The 23,937-nt window shown below is 52.8% G+C and overlaps 1 protein-coding gene across 1 annotated transcript in view; it reads right to left on the bottom strand.

Annotated features, from left to right (window-relative positions):
• The window catches only part of PDE6B (phosphodiesterase 6B, cGMP-specific, rod, beta), a 63,888-nt gene that overhangs the window by 3,106 nt on the left and 36,845 nt on the right, over nt 1-23,937 (bottom strand). The window contains exons 4-19 of the mRNA XM_006893584.1: nt 22,669-22,809; nt 22,509-22,583; nt 21,044-21,108; nt 19,704-19,770; nt 19,403-19,450; nt 17,511-17,660; nt 16,846-16,989; nt 15,737-15,802; nt 15,328-15,474; nt 8,381-8,488; nt 7,808-7,917; nt 6,286-6,373; nt 5,645-5,745; nt 4,965-5,072; nt 1,808-1,871; nt 963-1,037 (exon numbers count right to left, since the gene is read on the bottom strand). Of these exons, the coding sequence (XP_006893646.1) occupies nt 963-1,037; nt 1,808-1,871; nt 4,965-5,072; nt 5,645-5,745; nt 6,286-6,373; nt 7,808-7,917; nt 8,381-8,488; nt 15,328-15,474; nt 15,737-15,802; nt 16,846-16,989; nt 17,511-17,660; nt 19,403-19,450; nt 19,704-19,770; nt 21,044-21,108; nt 22,509-22,583; nt 22,669-22,809 (1,557 nt within the window). The remainder of the gene's footprint in view (nt 1-962; nt 1,038-1,807; nt 1,872-4,964; nt 5,073-5,644; nt 5,746-6,285; nt 6,374-7,807; nt 7,918-8,380; nt 8,489-15,327; nt 15,475-15,736; nt 15,803-16,845; nt 16,990-17,510; nt 17,661-19,402; nt 19,451-19,703; nt 19,771-21,043; nt 21,109-22,508; nt 22,584-22,668; nt 22,810-23,937) is intronic.

Genomic DNA, 23,937 nt, shown 5'->3' with positions numbered 1-23,937 from the left:
CACGGACTGCGGCTAGCTTGGGAGATAAATCCTTGTCCTTCCTTTCTCTGTTTCCCCCCCCCCCCTTTTTTTTTTTGTGTACCGTCAAATTGGATCTGACTGGTACAGGAGGCGATTGTTCCTCCTTCTTCAGCAGAGCATCTGGTGGATTTGAACCATGCACCTCTGGGATTGCAGTTGTCCTTCCTTTCTTATGATGCGGGCGCAATCCTATGCTGTCCCTGTCCCCGTGGTGCCCATCTGTATGCCATCCGTGGTGCTAGCTGCATACTTCTGACATCAGCTTGGTGATCTAGACCATCGTATTGTCCACACCCTTGTGATGGACTCCTGCTTTCTCTGAGGACTGGATGTGGACTCTGGCCCCCAAGGCTCTCTTGTGCTGGCTCCTGAACACCCCCCCTCCATGGGTGAAGTCCTTCCCAGGGTCTTCTAGAGTGTGACTCATGGCCCAAATAGGGTGGCTCTTTGGTCCTGCCTTTGCCCTGGACCCCACACAGGCTCTTGTTTATGGAGCTAGTAGACCGGCTATACAATTTCAATATCCTTTTTACTTTTGAACAGTTGTCATGCTTTTAATAAAATTTCTTGTTTCCCATTAACTTTCTGTGTGCTCTGGTGGCGTAGTTTGTAGGGGTTGTGCTACTAAACCCAAAGGCTGTGCCTCTTTGGCAGTTCAAAGCTGCCAACAGCTCCTTAGGAGAAAGACTGGCCCTCCTCTCTCGTGAGATTTACAACTTCAGAAACCCGCTGGGGAGGCAGCTCTACTTCGGTTCTGACTGCCTGGCAAGGAGCTTGTGTTCCGAGTGTTTACCCAGGTCCCGAGCCACTTCATAATCACGTCAGACGACCCCACAAAATGCATTTAAGGACCAGAACCCAGAACTCCTAGGGGTTCCTGAGGCCCAAGACGCTGTTCAGTGCCCTTTCCAGGAATGGAAGATGCTGGAAGCAGTACTCACGATGGGCTGCTGATCCAGGACCGTCCTTTCCAAGTCGCCTTGCTCCCAGAACTCGGCTGCTACCAAAAGAGCCACCTGCAGGCACAGAGGGGGGTCCTCACTGTGGGGCCTGGCGTGTCCTTACCAGGTCGGCACCCTGACACCCTCCTCCCGCCTCCCCGGGAGCTCTGGTGGCTGAGCGGTCCAGAACTGCACCACCAACCCAAGGGTACGTGGTTAGAATCCACCAGCTGCTCCTTGGGAGAAAGATGGGCAAGCTCTTCCTGTGTGATTTACAGCCTCTGGAAACCCGCTGGAGGGTCAGCTATGGGTTGGTTCCACCTTGATGGTACACAACACCACAACTCTCTGTGTCCCAAGCCCTGTCCTCTTCTTTCTCTGCCACAGACCCTCTGAGACTTTTCACTAGTCACATCTCGGTCTCTCTGGGGTTTGAAACACAGTGAACATCGAGGGTCCTTCTGCCGTTGTCCCTCAGACTGGCTTAGAGCAGGTTGCAGCCCTCAGAGTTACTTGCAAATGCTGTGTTCACTGGGAACAGGTCTGACTGTCCACACAAACCATCTACTGTGGTGCTGACTGACCCAAGGGCCCCCCCAGCATGTTTCTGCACAGCTGCACCCCCCAGGGTTTCCAATGGCTTGGTTTTTAGAAGTTGGGTCTCCAGTCCTTTCTTCCAAGGCACTTCTCTGGGTGAACCTGAACCTCCAACCTTCAAGTCAGCAACCTATTGCCATACTGTTTGCACTGCCATGGCTACTTCTCCATGTGAGGCTCCCACAGACACAAGCTGGACCCCACAGACGCTGGCAGGCATGGTGACAAGGGCCTGCCGGAGCTCTGACCTTGCTCTGGACTTCCCAGGGCTTGGTGATAGCAGACAGGTCACATGCAGTCATCATCATTGCCCTGGGGACAGACAGAGCTCCGGTTAGATCCAGGGAGGGGCCTCTGTTCTGGCCTCTAACAGGTTGGTGACCATGGTGGTCACTGAGGTCTCAAAACAAAGTCCCTTTTAAAAAAATTATTAATTTGTATTTGTACCATCAAATCGGATCTGACAGGTACAGGAGATTATCCCTCCTTCTCCAGCAGAGCATCTGGTAGATTCGAACTGCGTGCTTCCAGGATTGCAGTGCAGCTTCTTGCCACTAGGCCACCAGAGCTCCCTACAAAGGCCCTTCTTTATCTGCTGATTCTACTCCCAGGAATTTATCCTGCAGTCAACTTGTACACGTGTGTGATGTTGGACACAAGTGGTGAGGGCAGGGCCCGATCCCAGTGTCCTGTCCATAAGTGGTCTTACTGTCCTCACCCCACCTTCCACCTTCAGAGTTCACTGGCTCCCTACCCTGTTCCTTCTCCCCACTTGCACCCCACACCCCTGCTCACCTCATCTCCCTCTAGCAGCTCCCAAAGGCCCTCCCCCCTCAGCACCCCTGAATCACACACTAACGTCAGCATGTCCTAGGGGGCCCTTGGAAGAACTGGGCACCGAATGGCCGGTGCACCGTGTCCTCGCCTTTGCCCTGAGCTGGCCTTGGGGAGGTCACGAGTTCTGCAGCTCTGCTTTGTAGATGAAGATGAGGAGGCTCAGGAAGGTGAAGGGAATGATAGCCGAGGGCCATGAAGCGGGGAAAGGGCCTGCCAGGGCCCACATCCTGTGCTGTGTCCCTTCAAACAGGGAGCACGTCAGGATGACAAGTGTGTGTGGAGTCTTAACACACTGCTTTATTGTTATTGTCTTCACCCTAACAATGTATCTGTCAGATGTTGTTGTTGAGTGCCGTGGCGTCAAGGTCGACTCATAGTGACTTTATGAACAAACCTAATGTCTTTCCATAGCTATTGTATTTCTCCAAGTTCACAGAGTTTCCAGAGGCATGTGGTTTAGGAAGTGGATGCCACTCCTGCTTCCAAACCTGCTTTATAACTAGGAACTTCACCAAACACTGTCCACACTGGGAAACCATTATGGTATCTGATACCCCAATGGCACAAGGTTCAGCATCACAGCAAACTCAAGTTACTTCACACAACACATTGACAAAGAGTGATGTGCAAAGCGGAAGAGTGTCCTTCCAGCTACAACAGCACTAGTCTCCTTTAGCAGTGGTTAAGTGTTGTCTAGTCTAATACGACTCAGAGTAAGCTTTGCACAAAAGACCTGAACTCTGTTCTATAATTAACATAATTTCTGTATATTTATAAAAGAGTTTGTAGAGTTTCCAGAGGCAACTAGTTCAGGAAGTGGATGCCACTCCTGCTTCCCAACATGAATCAATCTGGAAGCTCATCCAACCACTCTACATAATGGGTAACCATTATGGTATTTGACACGACTATAAAATAGTGTTCAGCATCACAGCAACTCAAAGTTGTTCAGTACAGCAAATAGAAAGACAATTGCTGTGTCTTTTAAAGAACATTCTTTTAATTAAAAAGAACGTCCTGTCAGATAGTCCTGTTTAACCTATCCTGGAAATGCTCCTGCCTCAGCCCACATAGAGTGAGTGCCTCAGAACGTCTGCTGGGCCAGCCCGCCCCGCTGTGCGGTGATTCATTTTATGTGCACATGGCTAAGCTGTGCTTCCCAGTGGTTTTTTTCAACCAGCAGTCTAATTCTGTTCCCTTTTGTAACATCACAGGAGGGGAGCTCTGACGGGAGGTCCTTTGTGGTCAGCTCCGTGGGAGAAAGATGGGCCGCCTCCTCCCGTTCTGATTTACATGCAGCTTTGAAAATGCCCCAGAATGTGGGTAAGTCAGAACCCACGGCTGGCACTGTGTGTGAAAGTAAAGGACAGTAATGCCGTGTCATAACCGTCTATCATGCGACGCCGTGCAGTGTGATGGGATGCCATCATTTTCCGTATGTGACACAGGGTACATTAATATACTGCTGTCGGTGAGCTCTGGTGGCCTAGTGGCAAGAAGCTGCACTGCAATCCCAGAGATGTGAGGTTTGAATCCACCAGATGCTCTGCTGAAGGAGGGACAATCTCCTCCTGTACCAGTCAGATCTGATCTGATGGTACACACACACACACACACACACAACAACAACAACAAAAAAAAGAAAAATATAAAATAAAAATAAAAATGCTGCTGTCATCTTCCATCATGTGACGTGATGTTGACCTCCCACAACGCAACAGGATGTGATCACCTTGCACACAGTGATGTTATCACTGTCTATAATGTCATGTGATGTGATGTGATCACCTTCCACGGTGTCATCTAGCAGAATGTCGGCAATCCATCAATTTTAAACAGAATTTCTTTGTGGGTGATCTTCTTTGGACTATGAACAGACATCCGGGAAGAAATCACCCTCTCCCCCACTGCACTGTCTCCATCAGCTGGACACAGGCTGCAGAAGCATCCGGTCACCAAGTGACCACCTGTCCTGAGGTCGCTGGGCCCTGCCACCCCCACAACAGTGTTCTGTGAAGTCCTACAAGCTAATGGTCCTCTCTATAATCCCACACTGCACTGGTTCTGTTTGTCTGAAGAACCCCGGGCAGGACACATCCATCAGAAAGGATCCGAATTCATGTAACAAGCATCCTTCTGATGAACATTTACGTTATTTCCCTCATTATTTTATTACAAGCAATGTTACGGTGAACAACCCTTTTGTGTACAGCATCTCACATGGAGCTCTGATGGCCTACCGATAAGGAGTTGCCCTGCCCATGCAAAGGCATGGGGTTCGAATCCAGAAGCTGCTCTAAGGAAGAAAGATGGGCATTCTCCTAGTAGGAGATTTCTACTTTCTAAAAACCCACTTGAGACCCAACTATGAGCCACTCAATGTCATATACCAGTAAATACCTGGGAATAGACTTGATGGCTAAAGAGGGAGTATTTGTTTTGAGTAAACAAGGTCAATAAGTAATTAACTACTTTTCTTCCACCTCCAGCCCAGGCCCCCCCCCGCCCCGCCCCGCCCCCAGGCCCTGCCCCCCGAAGGCTCTGCGCCCCCCCCCCCGCGCTGCTCACATGACGATCTCCTTCCGCGTGGTTTCCAGTGACAAGTACTCCACCCACTTGTCCCTGTCCTCGTAGTTCTTGGACTCATCTACGATCTTCTGGAACATGGTCCTCTTCCTGAAGCCCCACAACAGGGGAGAGATGTGTGTGGGAGGAAGTGGAGGGAGGTGGGGTGGGGGTTGGTGTACGGTGACCCCGGGTCTCCCCTCAGCCCCCTGAGGCCCTCCCCATGCATGTCCTTGAGCCTAACTCCAGCCCCTCTTTGTAGGAGGCACAGGACCTGGTTGAGGGCCTTGGGCCCAGGGCTAAGTGTGCCTGAGCTCAGGACGTTCCGGGCTGGGCTAGGGGGCTCAGCATCATGCCCTGAACTCTTTGTATCCCCAAAATGGACATTTTGCATGGCCTGGACTCCCCACACCCTGAGAATGAACATCCTGGCATAATGGACTCTTGACACCTCAAGAATGAATGTCTCTGTGCCCTGGACTCCCTGCACCCCAAGAATGGACATCCCTGTACCCTGGACTCCCCACACCCCGAGAATGAATGTCTCTGTGCCTTGGACTCCCCACACCCCGAGAATGGACATCCCTGTGCCCTGGAACCTCCCCCCCACCTCAAGAATGAGCGTCTCTGTGCCCTGGACCCCCGCCCGCCTGCTGGAGGGGCCCCCAGTCAGCAGCACCCACTTGAAGTAGAGGGCCAGGTCAGTGGCGATGATGGCGATGTCCATGAGGTGGATCACGTGCTGGTGCTGGCGCTGGTTGAGGTTCTGGAAGATGTTCAGGGTCTGCGGGGGGAGGGCACCCGTCACCAGGGTGTGCACTGCCACAGGGCCTCCTGCCCACCCAGTGTGCCTCGGGGTCCTCCAGGTCCTAGACTCCCCTCCTGTGGAGGCTCAGGTCGACCTCCTGCCTTTCCGTCCCTCCTTCCATGGCCTCTACCCAAGGCCTCCTCTGGGCCACCAGCCTGGACCCAGGCTTCCCAGACGACGGCTGGAGCGAATGGGTGGGGACAGTTCCAGGCAGGGTGGGGGCCCTGGTTCCTCTGCTCCTTTTCCACCCTGTCAGCTGGACTCCTCTCTCCAGCTCTTATCTCTACTTGACCGTAACCCCCTACTCCCTTGATGCCAGCTCCAGCCGCACATGTCCCTGCACAGCTGCTGGGCACCAAGTCCCCATAACCCCAGAGAGGCTCCCGGACGCAACCCTTGGCCTTGCTCCCCTTGCCCAGAGCGGCCATTCCTGGGGTCCGCAGTATTCCCCCACCCCTCAGAGCGCTGTAGCGGCTGGCCACGCAGCCATGCACCAGCCAGGAACCAGGAACGAACCTCCTCGGCAAGCAGGAACTTCCCGAACTCCAGGTGGTGCCTCTCCAGGATCGAGGAGCCGTGGAGCTTCGCTAAGGGGTTCTGAGACCTGTGGTCAGAGTTTAGTTAAAGACGAGACGGGGTTAGAAGCACAGGCAGCAGTGTGTGCACGGAACTGCGTCCTAACCCCAGCGCTGGGCCTGCCACCTGGCCGGGGAACTGGGTCTAGAAGACGCTGCAGTGCCACCTGCGAGCAGGACTCCGCACAGCGCCCAGTCCTCTGCCTGGCCCTCCACCGGGTCCTCAGGGCCGGGCAAGTTCTCGGCCTTTGCCAGCGTTGGGGCATGACCACTTTCTGTCACTGCTATTAGAAACACACTATCTGTGCGTTCTTTCTCTGATAGCTTTCCAGGGCGTCGTGGTGGTGCGGTAGATTAGCACTGCTAATCGAGAAGGCTCTGGTGGCCCAGTGGAAGGGATCCGCACTGCCAACACTAAGGTATGCGGATCAAGCCCACCAGCGGCTCTGCGGGAGAATGACGGGCAATCTCCTCCCGTGGGATTTACTGCCTGTGGAAATGAACTCGAGGGTCAGCTATGAGTCAGTTCTGACTTGTCAGCTCACAGCAACAATTGCTCGGTGATAAGGAGTTACGCTGGAAGTCAGAGGGACTTGGTTCAAATCCACCAGCTATTCTCGAGGGATTTATAGTCTCTGAAAACCAGCTTGGAGTTGAGTCCGACTCGATGGCACATAACAAATCACACACTTTACTAAGTACAGTCGGGGGTGAACACGTGCTCTTCTCTCTGCACTGGGAGAGCACAGAACTGAGGGGCTGCTTGATGATAGCTGCGGTTTTGGGGAGGCCTGAGACCAGACTCCTATCTCTGAGGTCTGCCTACACCGTGGAATCTGAGTAGTGACTAGAGATGGAGGAACAGACAGGGGTGCATGGGGGGGATGGACACCCTCTATAAGTGAAGAGACACCGGTAAGCTGAGGGACCCTGGTGCCCCCCCATAGCTCTGGAGGGCCCCTGTCTGGGTTAGAGGGTGCAGACGCCCTCCTCCCACACCCCAGCAGCTTTGGAGGGCCCCCACCTGGGCTAGGGGGTGCAGCTACCCTGCTTTTATGCCCCAGGGCCCCTGGCTGGGCTAAGGAGGTACAGCTCCCCTATCATGTCCCAGGAGCCCTGGAGGGCCCCATCCAGGTTAGGGGTACAGCAGTCCTCCTCCCATACCTCAGCAGCCTTGGACGGCCCGTGGCCAGGTTAGGGGGTACAGCCACCCTCCTCTCATATGCCAGGGCCCCTGGCTGGGTTAGAAGGTGCTGCTTGCCTCCTATTGCACCCCAGTAGCCTTGGAACACTCTGCCCAGGTTAGGGGGCACAACCATCCTCCTTTCACACCCCAGCAGCCATGGAGGGCCCTGCCCGGGCTAGGGGGTGCAGCCGCCTTCCTCCCACACCCCAGCAGCAATGGAGGGCCCTGCCCGGGCTCGGGGGTGCAGCCGCCTTCCTCCCATGCCCCAGTAGCCCACTTCATCTGGTAGAGGTTGTTGGTGCCGCGGTGGTCGATGTCATGGCACAGTCCAGCCGTCACCATGGCGAAGGCCTCCAGGTCTGTGTAGTAGTCTTTCAGCTTGCCGGTCTGCGGGGACAGCACTGCCAGTGACCTCTGAGTGCTGCAGCCCTGGGCTGTGTCCTCCCACCTGGCTCTTCCCCCCTCACTCCCTGTGAGGTCTGGGACCACCTGCCCACTTCCTGAGGGTAAGAGTGAGGGTAGGATGGGGTGCACCAGTCCTAGGGGTGCTGGCCTCCTCTGCTATCTCTGCCAAGGGGCTGCAGGAAGCCTTAGGGGCCCCTCAGGACCCTGTGTGGACCCTGCCTCTAAACGTGGGATAGGGATTCTGGAACCAGGAGGATTGGATCAAACTGCAGATTTGTCCTGCTTGCAATGGCCCTGGGCTCACAGGGACCTGTCCTCTCTGCAGCGGCCCTGGGATCACGGGGACCCATCCTCTCTGCAGCGGCCCTGGGCTCACGGGGACCCGTCCTCTCTGCAGCGGCCCTGGGCTCACGGGGACCCGTCCTGCCCATCCGCATCCACGCACCATGAGCAGCGTGAACATCGTCTGGGCCACGTTGAAGCCGTGGCGCCAGTTGTGGTAGGTGATTCTCCGGTACCCTTTGCTGACGGAGAAGAGGAAGCGCACCAGGACCTGGGGGAGAGGCGGAGAGAAGACGTGGCTCTCAGCCGGGGAGGGGACACTGTCTGGGCGTTAGAACGTTGTCGGTACCATCGAGTCAGTCCCAGCCAACAGTGACCCAGGTCCACCTGCCGGCTCCTACACCAGCCTCACAATTGCTACACTTGAGCCCACGGCTGCGGACAGCATGTCGGCTCATCCCGTTCCCTGTCTCCTCTACCTCTTCTAAACGAACAAGGACAGAGAAGAAGAGGTGATGCCTCTGGATGATGGTGTTGGTGAAGATGACTGACGGCCTCGTGGGTGACCAGGAGAAGAGACAGATCTGCCTGGGAAGATGCTGAGCTGGAATGCTCCTTAGCAGCGAGGAGGGTGACACTGTCGCAGACACTCTGCACATTATGAGGACGGACCAGTCAGTCCTTGCAGAAGGACCTCATGCTTGGTCAAGCCGAGGGCTAGTTTAAAAGCAGCAGATGCTCAGAAGAATCGTCCGAAAGGAATGTCTGATCAGGCATCATATGCATGACAACAATCATGAACAAAGGGTGCACTGTGGGGTGAGTGGGGAAGGGGGAAGAAAATGTAGAATAATTTTAAAAAATGTATTTTTTTTAAAAGAGGAAGACCCTCAATGTCATGGACTGAAACAGAGGCTGCACCGTGCAGCGCAAGCACAGAAATTGTGCAGACAATGCCTAGTGGCTGGCGCCTGCTGTTGGACACAGGTTGTTAAGAGGTGGAATTATGGCTCTTCGCCCTCTTCCTGGTTCCCGTGAAATCGTAGCCAGGAGGGTCGAGCTGTGCAGTTCCAGCGGGTACAAGATCTACCCTGGGCACGGGAGGCGCTACGCCAGGACCGACAGGAAGGTGTTCCGGTTTCTTAACTCCCAAAATGCGAGTCGGCTTTCCTTTCCAAAAGGAATCCACGGCAGATAAACTGGACTGTCCTCCACAGGAGGAAGCACAAAAAGGGCCAATCGGAAGAAAGGTCAAAAGAAAAGAACCCGCCAAGCAGTCAAATTCCAAAGGGCCCTCACTGGTGCATCTCTTGCTGATACAATGGCCAAGAGGAATCAAAAGCCTGAAGTTAGAAAGGCTTAATGAGAACAGGGTGTCAGGGCTGCCAAGGAAGCAAAAAAAGGCTAAGCAAGCACCTAAAAAGACCGCAATGGCTGCTACTTAGGCTCCCACAAAAGCAGCGCCTAAACAAAAAATTGTGAAACCTGTGAAAGTTTCTGCTCCTCAAGTTGTTGGAAAACTCCAAGTTGGCACATGAGACTTAAATATTCAGCTATAACAACAACAACAACAACAACAACAAAGTTGGAATTATGGCACCTAACGGCACATTCAAGTGTAAGTCTCACCAAGATGTTACCATGGTGGTGGTTTTGGCGTGATGTCCTTATGACCCCATTACCCACAGGCCCAGCACACCCCATCACACCTATTTCTTAGATGCCCCATGGTCCCCCTTAAGTCCCCACTAGTTTAACAGTAGTTTCTGACCATCGTTGGAGATGGTTCTGCCCAGCTTGCACCCCATTTCTGGGTTGGGGGTATCAGATTGACTACCCACAGTGGGCAGAGGGAGTGGTAGAAAAACTCAAGATGGACAGAAGCTAAGGGACACTCCATTGTCCACGAGGGTTCTGGAGACACCACCCTAAAACTGGGGAGGACCCAGGACATTTTAAGAAGAAAAGGTCCGTTTTAGGGGCTGGGTGTTACCCAGTGGTGGAGAGACAAGACGGCAGCTATAGGGCCCAAGCCTGGGGCTGGGCAGGAGGTGTGTGAGCCCTCTGTCTCTCTGGGAGGAACATGGGGCGAGGAGAGCCTTTTAAAGCCCTCGCTGTGGTATTTTAGAAACCTATCTGGAAGTGTGTAAGTTATCATTTGTTTGCGCTTTTCCTTAGTGTTTAGTCCAACTTCCTTTGGAAAATGCCAGCCTGCTGCACGGGCTCTGGAGGCTGAGAAAGGAGGGTGTTCTTGTCTGGACCATGAGGACCAGATACCACAGGCCCCGTGGAGTGAAGGTGGAAGCAGAAGGGGATCTGGAAACCCACTGAGTGGGGCAAGACGTGTCAGGCAAGAGCTGGGGATGCTGCCATCCCTGCACCCTGTGAGGATCCCTGGGAAGTTCTGCTGAGTTCAAACCCTAAAGAATGCGCTGTGATTTCTATGTATGTGATGCTGTTGTTAGGTGCCTCGAGCTGAGTATGACTCTTAGCGACCCTGTGAACAACAGGTCTGAATCCTGTCCTGTGCCATCCTCATCATCTCTGACACATTCGAGCCCATTGCCACAGTCTCTATGTCTTGTCCAACACCACAGCTCAAAGGTATCAATTCTGCTGTCATTCTTATTCATCGTCCAGCCCTCAGAGACATAGCAAGTGATGGGAAGGACCATGGCTTGAATCAGATGCACCTTAGTTTTCAGGCTGACATCATTGCTCCTCCTCAGTAACTTGGAGAGGTCCCTGCCAGCAGATTGGCCCAGTGCAACACATCTCCTAATCTGGCTGCTAGTACCAAAGGCATTGACTTAGCCAAATAAGAGGAAATAGACAATTTCAGTCTTTTCTTCTGTATCTACCATGAGGTTTCCTATAGGTGAAGTGGTGAGGATTGTCATTTCCTTGATGTTGAAATGCAATCCATATTGGAGGCGGTAGTCCTTGATCTTCCACAGCAAGCCTTTCCAGTCCTCTTCACTGTGAGCAAGTAAGGTCGTGTTCTCTGGGCAACACAGGTTGTTGATGAGTATTCCTCTGACCTTGAGGCCACATTCTCCTTCACAGAGTCCAGCTTCTTGAGTGATTTGCTCAGTGAACAGAGTGAACAGGTAGAGAAAAAGGATACAGGTCTGATGCACACCTTTCCTTTAGGTGCTAGGCTGGTCCTATTTACTCCCTACTCCACCCCAACTCTTCCATGTCTACTCAACAATGCACATAATGATTAAATTGCTTGTAATTGGTATTTACCACATCATGTATCCATCCACTCACCCACCCACCCACCCATGAACCTTCCATCCATCCATCCATCCATCCACACACACACCCATCCACCCATGAACCTTCCATCCCTCCCTCCCTCCATCCATCCATCCTTCCATTTATCCATCTATCCATCAGTATTCACTCATCTACCCATCCATCCTTCCTTCCTTCCTTCCACCCACCCACACTTCCATTTATCCATCTATCCATCAGTATTCACTCATCCATCCACCCATCCATCCATCCATGCACCTATCCATCGATCCCTCCCTCCATCCATCCACCCACACTTCCATTTATCCATCTACCCGTCAATATTCAGTCACCCACCCACCCAGCTATCCATCTATCTCCCTATCCTATCTACGTACCCACTCACTTACCCATCTACCCACATTCACTATCCATCTTTCCATCCACAAATATATTCACCCATCCATTCATCTATGCATCCATCCCACCGCCCACTCATATGCACTCATTCCTCCACCCACCCATTCAACCATCCATGCATTTAGTGTAGATATATTTGCTGAGTATATTACATGTATCTGGCCTGTTCTTTTGGCCTGGGATATTCAGCACTCTCCTCCAACACCACAACTCAAAGGCATCAATTCTTCTGTCATTCTTAATAACTTTCCTGCTCTCAGGTGCATAGCAAGTGATTTAAAAGACCATGGCCTGAATCAGGAGCACCTTAGTCTTCAAACTGACATCATTGCTCTTCAGTATTTTGGAGAAATCCCTGATAGGAAACTGGCCCAAAGCAACACTTCTCCTGATTTTCTGCCTGCTGGTACCAAGACTGTTGATCTAATCAATATGAAATCATTGACCATTCCAGTCCTTTCTCCATCTATTGTAATGTTGGCTGCTGGTCCTGTGGTGAGGACCTTTTCTTCTTGATGTTGAGATCTAATCCATACTGAAAGCTGTGGTCCTTGATCTTTTGCTGCCAGCATTTCACATCCTTCTTACTTTCAGCAAGGAAAGTTGCGTCCTCATCATAACAGAAGTTGTTGATGAGTCTTCCTCCAACCCTGATGCCACATTCCTCTTCACAGAGTCTGGCTTCTTGAATTATTTGCTCAGCAAACAGACTAAATAGGCACAGATAAAGGACACAACTTTGTCTGTTTTCATGGTGCTTTTTTGGGTCACTTGGGTGAAAGTTTTCCATTGAACACGTTGTACACACCTTGTTTTGTGACATTATTTGCAATCTCCTTGATGTAATAGTACTGCTGGCCTAGTGGTTAGAAACTGTGCTGTAATCCCAAGTATAGGCAGTTCGAATTCACCAGTTGCTCTTCAGAAGGCTAGGCCATCTCCTCCTATGCAATTGACTGCCTCGGCCAGCCCCCTGGAGGGCCTGCCATGGGTCAGTTCTGACTTGAAGGCACACAGCTGCGCCTTCCTCTCTGGGTCCCGTTTGCCCTCCTTTCCTGCCCTAGTTTCCTGGACAGCTGCTGCCCTTCTGATCTTGTATGTCTGATGTCCTGGGGAGCATGCTCTTCCTCGGGGTTGTTGTTCTTGTTGTTTGACTGAAATGTGATCCCCATGTGTGGGTTCAGGTCTAGGTTTGAAGAGTTTCTAAGGGCTCAGTCTTAGGGGTCCACCTGTCAGACCAGTAAATTGGCTTCTCTCTCTCTCTTTTTTAATCTTTAACTTCATTCTGCATTTTTCTCTCACTTTGTGAGATCTTCTGAGGACCCAATCGGAGTAACAGTGAGAGGTGGGCACCATCTAGATTTTCTGGCTTCAGGACAGTGCAGGCTGAGCTTCACGTGTCCACTGGATGAACTGCTTCCTTGAGTCCTCAACGTTATTCACTCTTCTTCCCTCTAGAAGAACTCTAGAAAAACTTAGAGCTGCATCTTAGATGGTCAGACTCCTTGTCCCCATTCTCTGCTCAGCTAGACAGTGAGATGTCACCAGCTGTTCAGCACCAGTTCCTCTCCTCTCCTCTCCTCTCCTCTCCTCTCTTTATCCTCAATCCTAAAGTGGCTTCATCCAGTGCTGGAGGGTGGTCCAAAGAGTTAACGTGCTCAGCAGTTATCTGAAAGGTTGGCGTTTTAAGTCCAACCAGAAATTATTCAGGAGTATAGACTCACAACCTACATCTGAAAAACCAGCCATTGAAACCCTGTGGCTGTCAGTTTTGCCCTGACACCTGGGCACCATGGGTCAGAGTGACTGGAAGATGACTGGCTTCCACACCCTGGTCATCATAATGTCTCTACCCTGGACTCTTCCATCTCATTCATCACGTTTCAAGGAGTGTTCAAAAAGTTGAACATAGAAATCCCATATGACCCAGCTATTACACTGCTAGGAACACACTCCAAGCAAATGAGAACTGAGACACAACAGACATACATACACCCACGTTCATAACATTATTCACAATAGCAAGAAAATAGAAAACAGTCCAAATGTCCATCAACAAACAAGTGGACTGAGAAAGTGTGGCACATTCACACAATGGAATACCATGCAGCACTCAGGAACAATGATTTCACAAAACACTATACAACAGGGGAGAGTATACAGAGCATTATACTGAGTGGAATAACTTAGTCTCATAATGACAAATACTGCATAAGATCATTATGTCAAAATAGAAGGATGACTAAGCAAGAGATGTATAAATGTTTAAAAAGGAAGGGGAAAGAGAGAAGGGTGTGGAAAAGGAATATGGCGTTGGGATTGGAAGGACACTCATCAATAACCTGCGTTATGACACAATCTTGCTTGCTGAAAGTGAGGAGGGCTGGAAGCACTTGTTGAAAAAGATCAAGGAATGCAGCCTTCAGTATGGATTGCATCTCAGTGTCAAGAAAACAAAGATTCTTGCCCCTGGACTGATAGGCAACATCACGATGGATGGACAGCTTCATTTTGCTTGGATCCACAATTAACACCCTTGGTATCAGCAGTCAGGAAATAAGGAGACGCATTGTACTGGGAAAATCTGCATTTAGGGACCTCTCCAAATTATTGAGGAGTAAAGATGTCAGTTTGAGGACTAAAGTGCATCTGATTCAGGCCATAGACTTTCTGATCACTTGCTATGCATCTGAGAGCTGGACAATGAATAAGGATGACAGGAAAAGAATTGACACCTTTGAGCTGTGGTGTTGGAGAAGAGCACTGAACACCCCATGGACGGCCAAGAGAATGAACAGATACATCTTGGAGAGGGTGCAGCCAGAGTGCTCTTTGGAGGCAAGAATGACGAGGCTGTGCTTCACATACTCTGGTTATGTTGCAGGAGGTGCTATTCCTTGAAAGACATGATGCTAGGAAGGGCAGAGGGTCGGCAAAGGAGAGGAAGACCCTCGACCTGGAGGACTGACACAGTGACTGCTGCAGTGGGCTCTTGTGTGTCAGGAAGTGTGAGGATGGTGCAGGACAGAACAGGGTTCAGATCTTTTGTTCATAGGGTTGCTATGAGTCATATTCTGACTCAATGGCACCTAATAACAAAAACATTAAAACAATACAATGTATATGAATGACTGTATAAAATACAATGTACACGAATGTATAAAACACAAAGTGCATGAATGAAATAAAACATAAATGAAAGATTGTACAGAACACAATGTACGTGCATAAGTGACAATGTGTATGAATGACTGCATGCAAACCAATTAAAATATGTTTTTAGAAAAGATTCAGTTGGTGTTGGTCTTGAGCCTGTGAACACGCTCAGAACAGAGGTGAGCCCTCACCACGTGGGAGTGTAACTTGAATGCACCCAGCTTTGGGGAGGCGGCTGGCCCCCCAGCTTATCCTTCCATCTCTCCGCCTTCCCTGCCGCTGACCCCTCACCTCCTGCGGAATCTGGAACTTGCGGACCACACCCAGCTCGTAGTACATCTGGATGCCACACTTGACCAGCTCCAGCTCCGTGCACTCCAGATCTGAGAAGTGGAACTCGTAGATGTCGAACTTGTTGGGCCCCGGGAGCTCTTCTTTCTGTGGGAGAGGTGGTGGGGCTGAGCAGGGCAGGGCCCATGGCAGCCCCTGCTTGTTCCCGGCCTCTTTGCCTTCCAGAACCCTCTGTCCAGCCCCCAGCTGCCCACTAGTCCCAACACCTCAGGCTCCTTGGTGACTCCTGCACTTCCAGGCAAATTGCCTGCCCAGTCCGGCTTCCTCCACTCTCTTCCCACCTGGTGCCCCAATGCCAGCAGCCTCCACCCGCTCCCTCTGCACCTGAAGGACGGGGTGGCTCTCTTACCAGAATTTTCTCCAGCTCCTCCTCCTCACAGTCTGCAGGCTCCTTCCCTAGACGTTCTCTTGTTGGCTGGCAAAGAACAGCACACGTGTTATGACCGTCAGCACCATAACGGATACCTGCCGTGGGCACATGGCACAGATGACAGCGTCCCCTACGCCCATCACCGTGAGCTCGCGGATGGTCACCTGATGCCTCGCATCCTGTGGCCGCCATGAATGGCAGGCAAACCATGCTCTACACAGAATGTGCATTCGGCCCCCTCCCTGCATGACGGCTCCCTCCCTGCTCTGAGTCTTTGACTTCAAGCGCCTGGCATAAGGTGACCTGGTGGACCCCTGGCCCCCTTGTCATGTAGGGCATCCTCCTTATAGGAGAACCTATGCCACGCATTTTTTTAAAAATTATTATTTTTGTGTGCGTGTACCGTCAAATCAGATCTGACTGATACAGGAGGAGATTGTCCCTCCTTCCCCGGCAGAGCATCTGGTGGATTTGAACCGTGCGCCTCTAGGATTGTAGTTGCAGCTCCTTGCCACTAGGCCACCAGAGCTCTCCGCCACCCATTTTGGGGCTGTCCTCTGGAACTCAGAGCCAGGGGATGGGCTCCAAGGAGCCCAAGGCTCATCTACAGGGGAGATGCTGGGGCCTTGAAGGGAATGATGGGGTACCCAAACCCATGTCCACAGCACCTCAGCTCAGTGGCTACTTCTCCTTGGGCTCTCTATCCCTAAAGGACATTCTCTGTCCCAAGCCCTCCTGGGCAGGATAGCAGCTTTGGCAGTCCTGCTAGAGGGGTGACATGTGGGCCATAGAGGACAATGGTCACATCAGAAGGTCCAGCCAGTACCTCTGACTGGCTGATGGGAGAGTGCCCGGCATGGCTAACATGCCCTGTGTGCCCCTGTCCTCACAGGGAGAACTGGTGGATTATCTAGCGGGCCGGTGCCACTCATTCCTGCTTCACAGACAGGAAACAGCTGCAGAAAAGGACCTTCTGCTGGTGGTACGCTGCTTGGGGACCCCAGGCCGGAAGCCAGCTATCTGACCTCAGGTATGCACCCTAACCTTTGGGCAGAGGAGGGACACACAGAAAGGAAGGGGTGCAGTACCAGGATTGACTGGATCTCGTCCTTGTCACATCTCACGTGGTAGAGGACCATGTCCTGGGCGATGTCCTTGCGGTTCTCCAGCTTGTTCATCTTGTCGTAGGTGTCGGTGTTGAGGACTGACCAGCCGAGGAACTGCGTCAGGGACTGGGGGATAGGGCCATCGAGTCACTCACCCTCGGTGTCCTACTGTGTGCTGAGCACCTGCTGTGTGTCGAGCACCTACTGTGTGTTGAGCACTTGCTGCTACTGTGTGTCAGTACCTGCTGTGTGTTGAGCACCTACTGTGTGTCGAGCACCTACTATGTGTTGAGCATCTGCTGCTGCTGTGTGTGTCAACCACCTACTGTGTGCCGAACGCCTGCTGTGTGTCAACCACCTACTGTGTGCTGAGTGCCTGCTGTGTGCCAAGTGCCTGCTGTGTGCCGAGCACTCGGTGTGTGCTGAGCACCTACTGTGTGCAAGGCCCTTTCATCTCGGTATGTGGCCCCTGGGGTCACCTGGAAGCTCTGAACCCCCTGGATGAGGTGCCCACCACAGGTTTCCAGGAATGTGACCTCCCAAACTCTCCCCAGGTTTCGTGGAAACAGGGAGTGACCCTGCCCGCCAGTGTCCCACAGCATCGTGCGGGGCGTCCCCTCAGAGTGATGCCAGTGACGGGCCGTTACCTCCATGAGAACTTCATCCTGCTCGTCAAAGGGCTTCCCGTCTTTCCTGTTGTAGAACGTGGCCACGCCCACGATCTCCTCCTTCTTGTTGACGATGGGCATCGACAGGACATTCTTGATGGTCCATCCCGACTCGTCCAGGGGGCCCTCCTGCAGGGAGAGGGCTTCGTCTGTGTCCCTCCAACAGTGACGGCTGGGCTGATGCTTCTGGACCTTCCTCCCTGGACTCCACCCCCATGTGCTGGGGCTGTGTCTCCTGTTAGAAGGGCAGGGGGACAGCCCCTCTCCCAAGGCCACCCTACTGGCTGCTCTCACACAGCTCTCAGTTACTGAACAAGGAGGTCTCATGCTTTCACAAATTACACAGCTGGCCCTGCCTCCTATCCCACTGGTGCCGGGTGTGGTCTGTGAAATACAGGAGGGGGACCATTTCTAGAGGAGCCCATAGAGATAGATTATGATCCATCGATTCTCTTTCTTCCTCCAAAACCTGCCTTGGGCACACAGTCTCCATATAGACAGCTGGATCAGACTTGAACTCTTGAACCCAAAGGGCCTAACCAAATCTAGCCAAGATCAACGGAGTGCAGAAGATCCCATTCCAGATCAGCTAAGCCCCATTCAGACCCCAGTCAAGCCCAAGCCCTAGACCTGACTACCCCAGTCAAGCTCAACTGAGCCAAGATAAGCCCCCACTCCAAGACCAGCCACAGCCCAGTCAAGATCAGCTGAGCCCAGATAAGCCCCCCCACTCCAAGACCAGCCACGTCCCAGTCAACATCAGCTGAGCCCAGCCAACATCAACCTCCTGCTAGCCAAACTCTAGTGAAGTCTCAGCCATATTCAGTCAAGATCAGCTGAGTCCAGATGAGCCCAGTTCCTCATATCAGCCATGTCCCAGTCAAGAGCAGCAGAGCCCCAGCCAAACCCTAGGGAAGTCCAGCCATACTCAGTCAAGATTAGCTGAGCCCAGATGAGCCAAGCTAAGGCCCAGTCAAGATCAGTCAAGCCCAACCAGTCCCAGCTGAACCTTAGCCATGTCCAGACATGATTTTTTTTTAAAATTTAGGTTGTTTATTTTTCATTTCAATGAACATCTACAGAGATTTTGGGATTCCATTCATTCATTGTTGCACCCTTCTCCCCGCACAAACCCCTCCCCCCAGACATGATTAATAAAGACCCAGTCGAGTCCTAGACAAAACCATCTAAGCCCCAGCTTAACGCAGGCATGTGAGCATGAATTACATGCTCTTAACAGTCCCCCACTGAGATTCTGAGATTGTAGCTCAAGCAGCAAAGACACACTCAGCCCTTGGCTTCTATATCCAAACATCTTCCCCGTCCCAAGTACTGAAGAGCAATGATGTCACCCTGGAGACTAAGGTGCGCCTGATACAGACCATGGTCTTTGCAATCACTTGCTATGTGTCAGAGAGCTGGACAATGACTAGGGATGATAGAAGGAGAATTGATGCCTTTGAGCTGTGGCACTGGAGAAGAGTACTGAATATACCATGGACTGCTAAGAAAACAAACAGATTCATCCTGGAGAGGATGAGACCAGGCTGCTCCTTGGAGGCAAAGATTCTGAAGCTTCGTCTAACAAACATACTTCAGACATGTTGTAAGGAGGAACCAGTCCTTGGAGAAGGACATCATGCTTGGGAGGGTGGAGGGACAGTGCAGGAGAGGAAGATCTTCTATGAGGTGGGTTGATTCAGTGACTAGGGTAATTGAGGTGGGTGTGTTGGAGACAGTGCGATTGGCACAGGACAGAGCAGGGTTTAGAGCTGTTGTACATAGGGTTGTTATGAGTCACAGGTGACTCGATGGCACATAACAACAACAAGAACAAGAAATACAAATCCATTTCTAAGATGGACCAATACCTGGAATTTAAACATCTCATCGGCCGAGGTGTTCATGATGTTACAGATCTGAAAAAGGACCAGAAGAATAATCTCTTAGAAGGGGACATATTTAGGGCAGGACTGTCAGAAGGGGCTCCCAGCCCTACCCTACAATTATCAGATGGGTGACCCAGCCCCAGCCTCATCTGCAAGAAGGAAGCTTTTTTTAGGCAAAGCAGAACAGCCAGAGGCTGGCTGGGCGAGGTGCCGGCTAGGGCCAGGGCTGCATGTGGGGAGCAGCACAAGCGAGCAGCGGGGACTGGGCCTGTGCAGGACTCACAAAGCCACTTTCTGCCACGTAGGTTGGAAGGCCGCTGACCAGGGCCCAGTGATCGGCTGGAGGCGTCCTGGGGAGAGAGAAGCGAGGGGGTGTGTGAGTGTAGATTTGCACGCGTGCGCGCGCGCACACACACACACACACACACACACACACACACACACACACACTGAATATATGTGTATATATGTATATATGTATATATGTATATATGTGTGTATGTATATATAAAAAATATATACATAGAAAAATGTATATATATATAAATGTATATATAAAAATGTGTGTATAAATATATATATAAATAAAAATAGAAAAATATAAATGCATACATATATTTGGAAGCAGGAGTGGCATCCACTTCCTAAATAACATGCCTCCAAAAACCCTATGAACTTTGATAAGTGTCGATGGTTATAGAGGGGCTTCAGATCTTTTGTTCATAGGGTCGCTATGAGTCATGCTCAACTAGAAGGCCGTATGTGTGTGTGTGTGTGTGTGTGTGTGTGTGTGTGTGTGTGTGTATGCATATAGTGTGTCACGCATGTGAATGTGGCCTGCAGTTCCCTTCTCTGAACTCCAGGGGCAGCAGAAGCAGAGATGGAAGTGGAGGGCTTGGAAGTGGGGGGTTTGGTGGTGGTGGTAGCTGTGGTGTGTGGTTTGTAGGAACCTGGTGAGGCTTTGAGGAGGATGAAGAGTCAGAGGAATGGGTTTAGGGGTGTCTCTGCTGCCTTCCTCCTCCTCCCGACCCTTTTCATGCTGGGACAACCTTGCTCCCCTTTGGGGGCCACATGGCTTCAATCCTATCCCCATAGGGCTTAGTGGAGTCCTCTTTCCTGTGGGTTTGGCCCCACCCATTGTCCAGGGTCAGTCCCAGTCCCTTTTTGGGGCTGTGGGAAGGGGTCCTGATGAGAGCATGGGGTCACATGGCTATGCGGCCGTGGGGTTGAGCATGGCTGACCCCTGGTCTCCTTGTTACTATGCTGGCATCCTGCCCCGCCCACACCAGCGGGGTTGCCTGAGATTCCGCATGCCCTCAGCCCCTCTGAAGAGGCTGTGGTGAGTCTGTCCCTCTGGCACCTCCACACACCCAGCATGTGCTGGCTGAGCCAGGCCGGGATCCCGGGGGCCTCAGAGGTCAGTGGCCCTTGCCCCTTGCCTGCCCATGTCACCGCACCTGGAGGGCCACTGGGGCCTCAGCCTTGCTGCCCTCCTCACCCTGAACAGTCAGAGTCCTCTCCACCCCACCCCCCTGAGCCCACAAAGCTGAGCACCCCCGTGACCTGGCCCCCACCCGGCCCTCCAGGTGATCTGAGATGCTGTGCGGGAGTCCTGGCACTTACGGGATGACCTTGATGTCCTCTTTGCCGTGGAGGATGTAGTCAATGACTTTGTAGAAAACGATTTCCTGAGAAACGACAGAGTGTCAGTCATCCACGGCCCCACCCATCTGGGTCCACATCCCCAGGACTTTCCCTTAATGTGTGCAATGTGTGCACGATGCCAGGAGCCCCCACTGGACACACATGTGTGCACACAGGCATATCCGTGTGAGCACACAACTACTCACACGTGGGCACTCTCACGTGTACATGCTAGTGAGCACAGAGCTCCACCCACCACAGTCCACCTCCACTTCTGTCCACACACATGTATTTATACACTCAACAGACATGCCCACCGTGCACAAGAGTCTCTCACACATGCACATACGCATGCACGTGGGCACACGCTATCCACCTCCACCCACACATATATTTATATACACACAGTCACACAGAGATGCCCACCCTACGTGTCTCACAGACATGAGCGTTCTCACCCACCACAGTGCACCCTGTCCACACGTGTGTGTGTATACACACCCCCTGCATGTGTCTCTCACACGCACACAGGCACGTGCGTGCTCACCCACCACAGTGCACCCCTGTCCACACACGTGTGTATACACACACGTACACACATTTCCACATATACACACGCACACTGCTACTGACCCTCCTGGGATACACTCGCACACTGTCTTGGATCCGCCTTGCCTCCTGTCACACTCACGTCCTTCTCCCGTGGGGTCCCATAACCTACACACTTGCCTCCCACAGTCTCCCAGAGGCAGGGCCGGGGCAGGCACATGCGCTCATCCACTCAGCCTGCATCTGTGCGGGGGCCGGCAGACTCTGGTGTGTCTGGGCACACACACACACACACACACGACAGAGACGGCACGGCTGACATGAACACAGCCCTCTCCACGTGCTCTGCACACACCGCCCACGTGATCGTTACAGCATCCATGCTGGGAGAGGGTTGTTAGTACCCCATTTGACAGGTGGGAAGGTCGAGGCATGGCCAGGCTGTGCAGTGGGTCTCAGCGTGGAGACTAGTGAGCAGTGGGATATCTGACAGCAGACCTGACACTGCCTGTCTGGTACACACACACACACACACACACACACACACACACACACACGATCCATCCAATGGAGTTATTACGAAGATCTGAGAAGGGGGCAGCTGGGCATCGGCCTGTCAGAATGGACGCTACTGTTATCCCCCAATAGTGACCCTCTCGGTGGGCCAGGCCATCCCACCCGGAAGAGCACAGCAGAGGCAGAGCTGAGGGTTAACGGGGACAGGCATACAGGGACCTGCCGGCCCATCAAAAACACACAGCTGGCCTGGTCATCACAGCTGGGCCGCCTCCTCATCACCCCCTCCTGCAACCAGAGGACGGGCTGGGCCAGCGAGCTGGAGTCAGAGGACTCGAGGCGCCTGGGCTGGCCCTTCCCTGCCCCCACCCTGACTCACCCTGCCGTCGGGCGTGCGTGGGCCAGAGTACGGCTGGGCTTCCCCCATCAGCACGGGCCAAACGTCGAAGAATTCCTAGGATGAGGGGAGAGAAGGCGTGAGTGGTCAGCGCAACCATGGAGCCGGTGAGGCAGGTGGGGACGGGGCCGCCAGGCCTTACCTTCTCCTTGGTCATATCCAGGAGCCCCACGGAGTAGCGATCGCAGTTGAGGTAGGCCCGCACGGTGTAGAAGGCCTTGTGGAACTGTCGCTCGATGTCCGTCAGCTCCTCGAACACCTTGTTGGCTGACCACAACAGCACCTGGTCGGGGAACGGCACACACGTGGGTCCACCTCTCTGACCACAGCTGCCCCCGGGGACCACGTATCCCACCTTCAGAGCAGGCACAGCTGCCTAACCACGCCTCCAAGAACTCCAGAACCGGGAGTCCACTCCAGCCTGAGGCCGAATCCTACTGGACAGCAAGGCTGCCCTGCCATTCATCGCCTGCTGCTGGCCTGGAGACGAGCTGAGTGGTGACAGAATGAGCAAATGAACATTGAGATCAACTGTCATCAGCTTGAAATGCAAGGACCTGACCACCACACCTCCTGACCACTCTTGGGATCAACCTGTGAGTTGCTGGAGGACAGAACCCATTGTTTTCTGGACCCCCAGCCCTACAGTGGGCGGGGCGAAGGGAATGATGGTGAGAATTCACTGACATGCTCCATGGTACACGGTCAGACCTGCCTGGGACATCACACCAGGGCTGCGTTGCAGGCTGCTGGACAGGGTGGGGACTCATTCCGTGGAGGTCTCCATCCGACCGAGCCTGGTTTTCAGGTCGCTGTCCGAGTACAAGCACCCTCAGCCAGCTCTCATCACCCATCAACCATCACAGCCTCATGCCTCCTCTGGCCAGCACTGAGTTATCCCAGTGACCAGTCCTCCTGCACTGAGTTCTTGCAGGCTGGCTGTCTGTCCCCAACTCCTCTCACAGGAGGGTGGCTCTATGTCCCAGAGTCCTCTCATGGTGAGGGACTCTACGTCCCCGAGTTCTCTCACAGGGGGGAGTTTCTGTGTCCCCTTGTTCCCTCATAGGAGGGCGGCTCCATGTCCCAGAGTCCTCTCATGGTGAGGGACTCTACATCATCGTGTCCTCTCACAGGAGGGAGACTGCCCATGGTCCGTGCTCCTCTGAAGGCCAGCAGAGTCCTCTCATGAACACACCTATGTTCACACTAGAGACCCTCGACCTGCATGCCATGCCTCCCTGCTGGGGGCCTCATGTTGGCCACTCCCACTGCCACCCTCATTAAGGCATGAGGCCTTGGCCTCTAGCTACCTACCTTACCTGTCCCCATCCCAGGAGATCACAATGCCTTGGGCACCCATGTCCTCTATATTCCCATTGCATTTTGCTTCTAAGGTCCTGGACTCACATTC

The sequence above is a fragment of the Elephantulus edwardii genome, unplaced genomic scaffold, assembly GCF_000299155.1.
Source record: "Elephantulus edwardii isolate Elephantulus edwardi_28Jun2011 unplaced genomic scaffold, EleEdw1.0 scaffold00129, whole genome shotgun sequence".
NCBI classification, from domain to species: Eukaryota; Metazoa; Chordata; class Mammalia; order Macroscelidea; family Macroscelididae; genus Elephantulus; species Elephantulus edwardii.
Note: the sequence above shows the minus strand (reverse complement) of the source record. Positions and strands in the feature narration are given on the sequence as shown.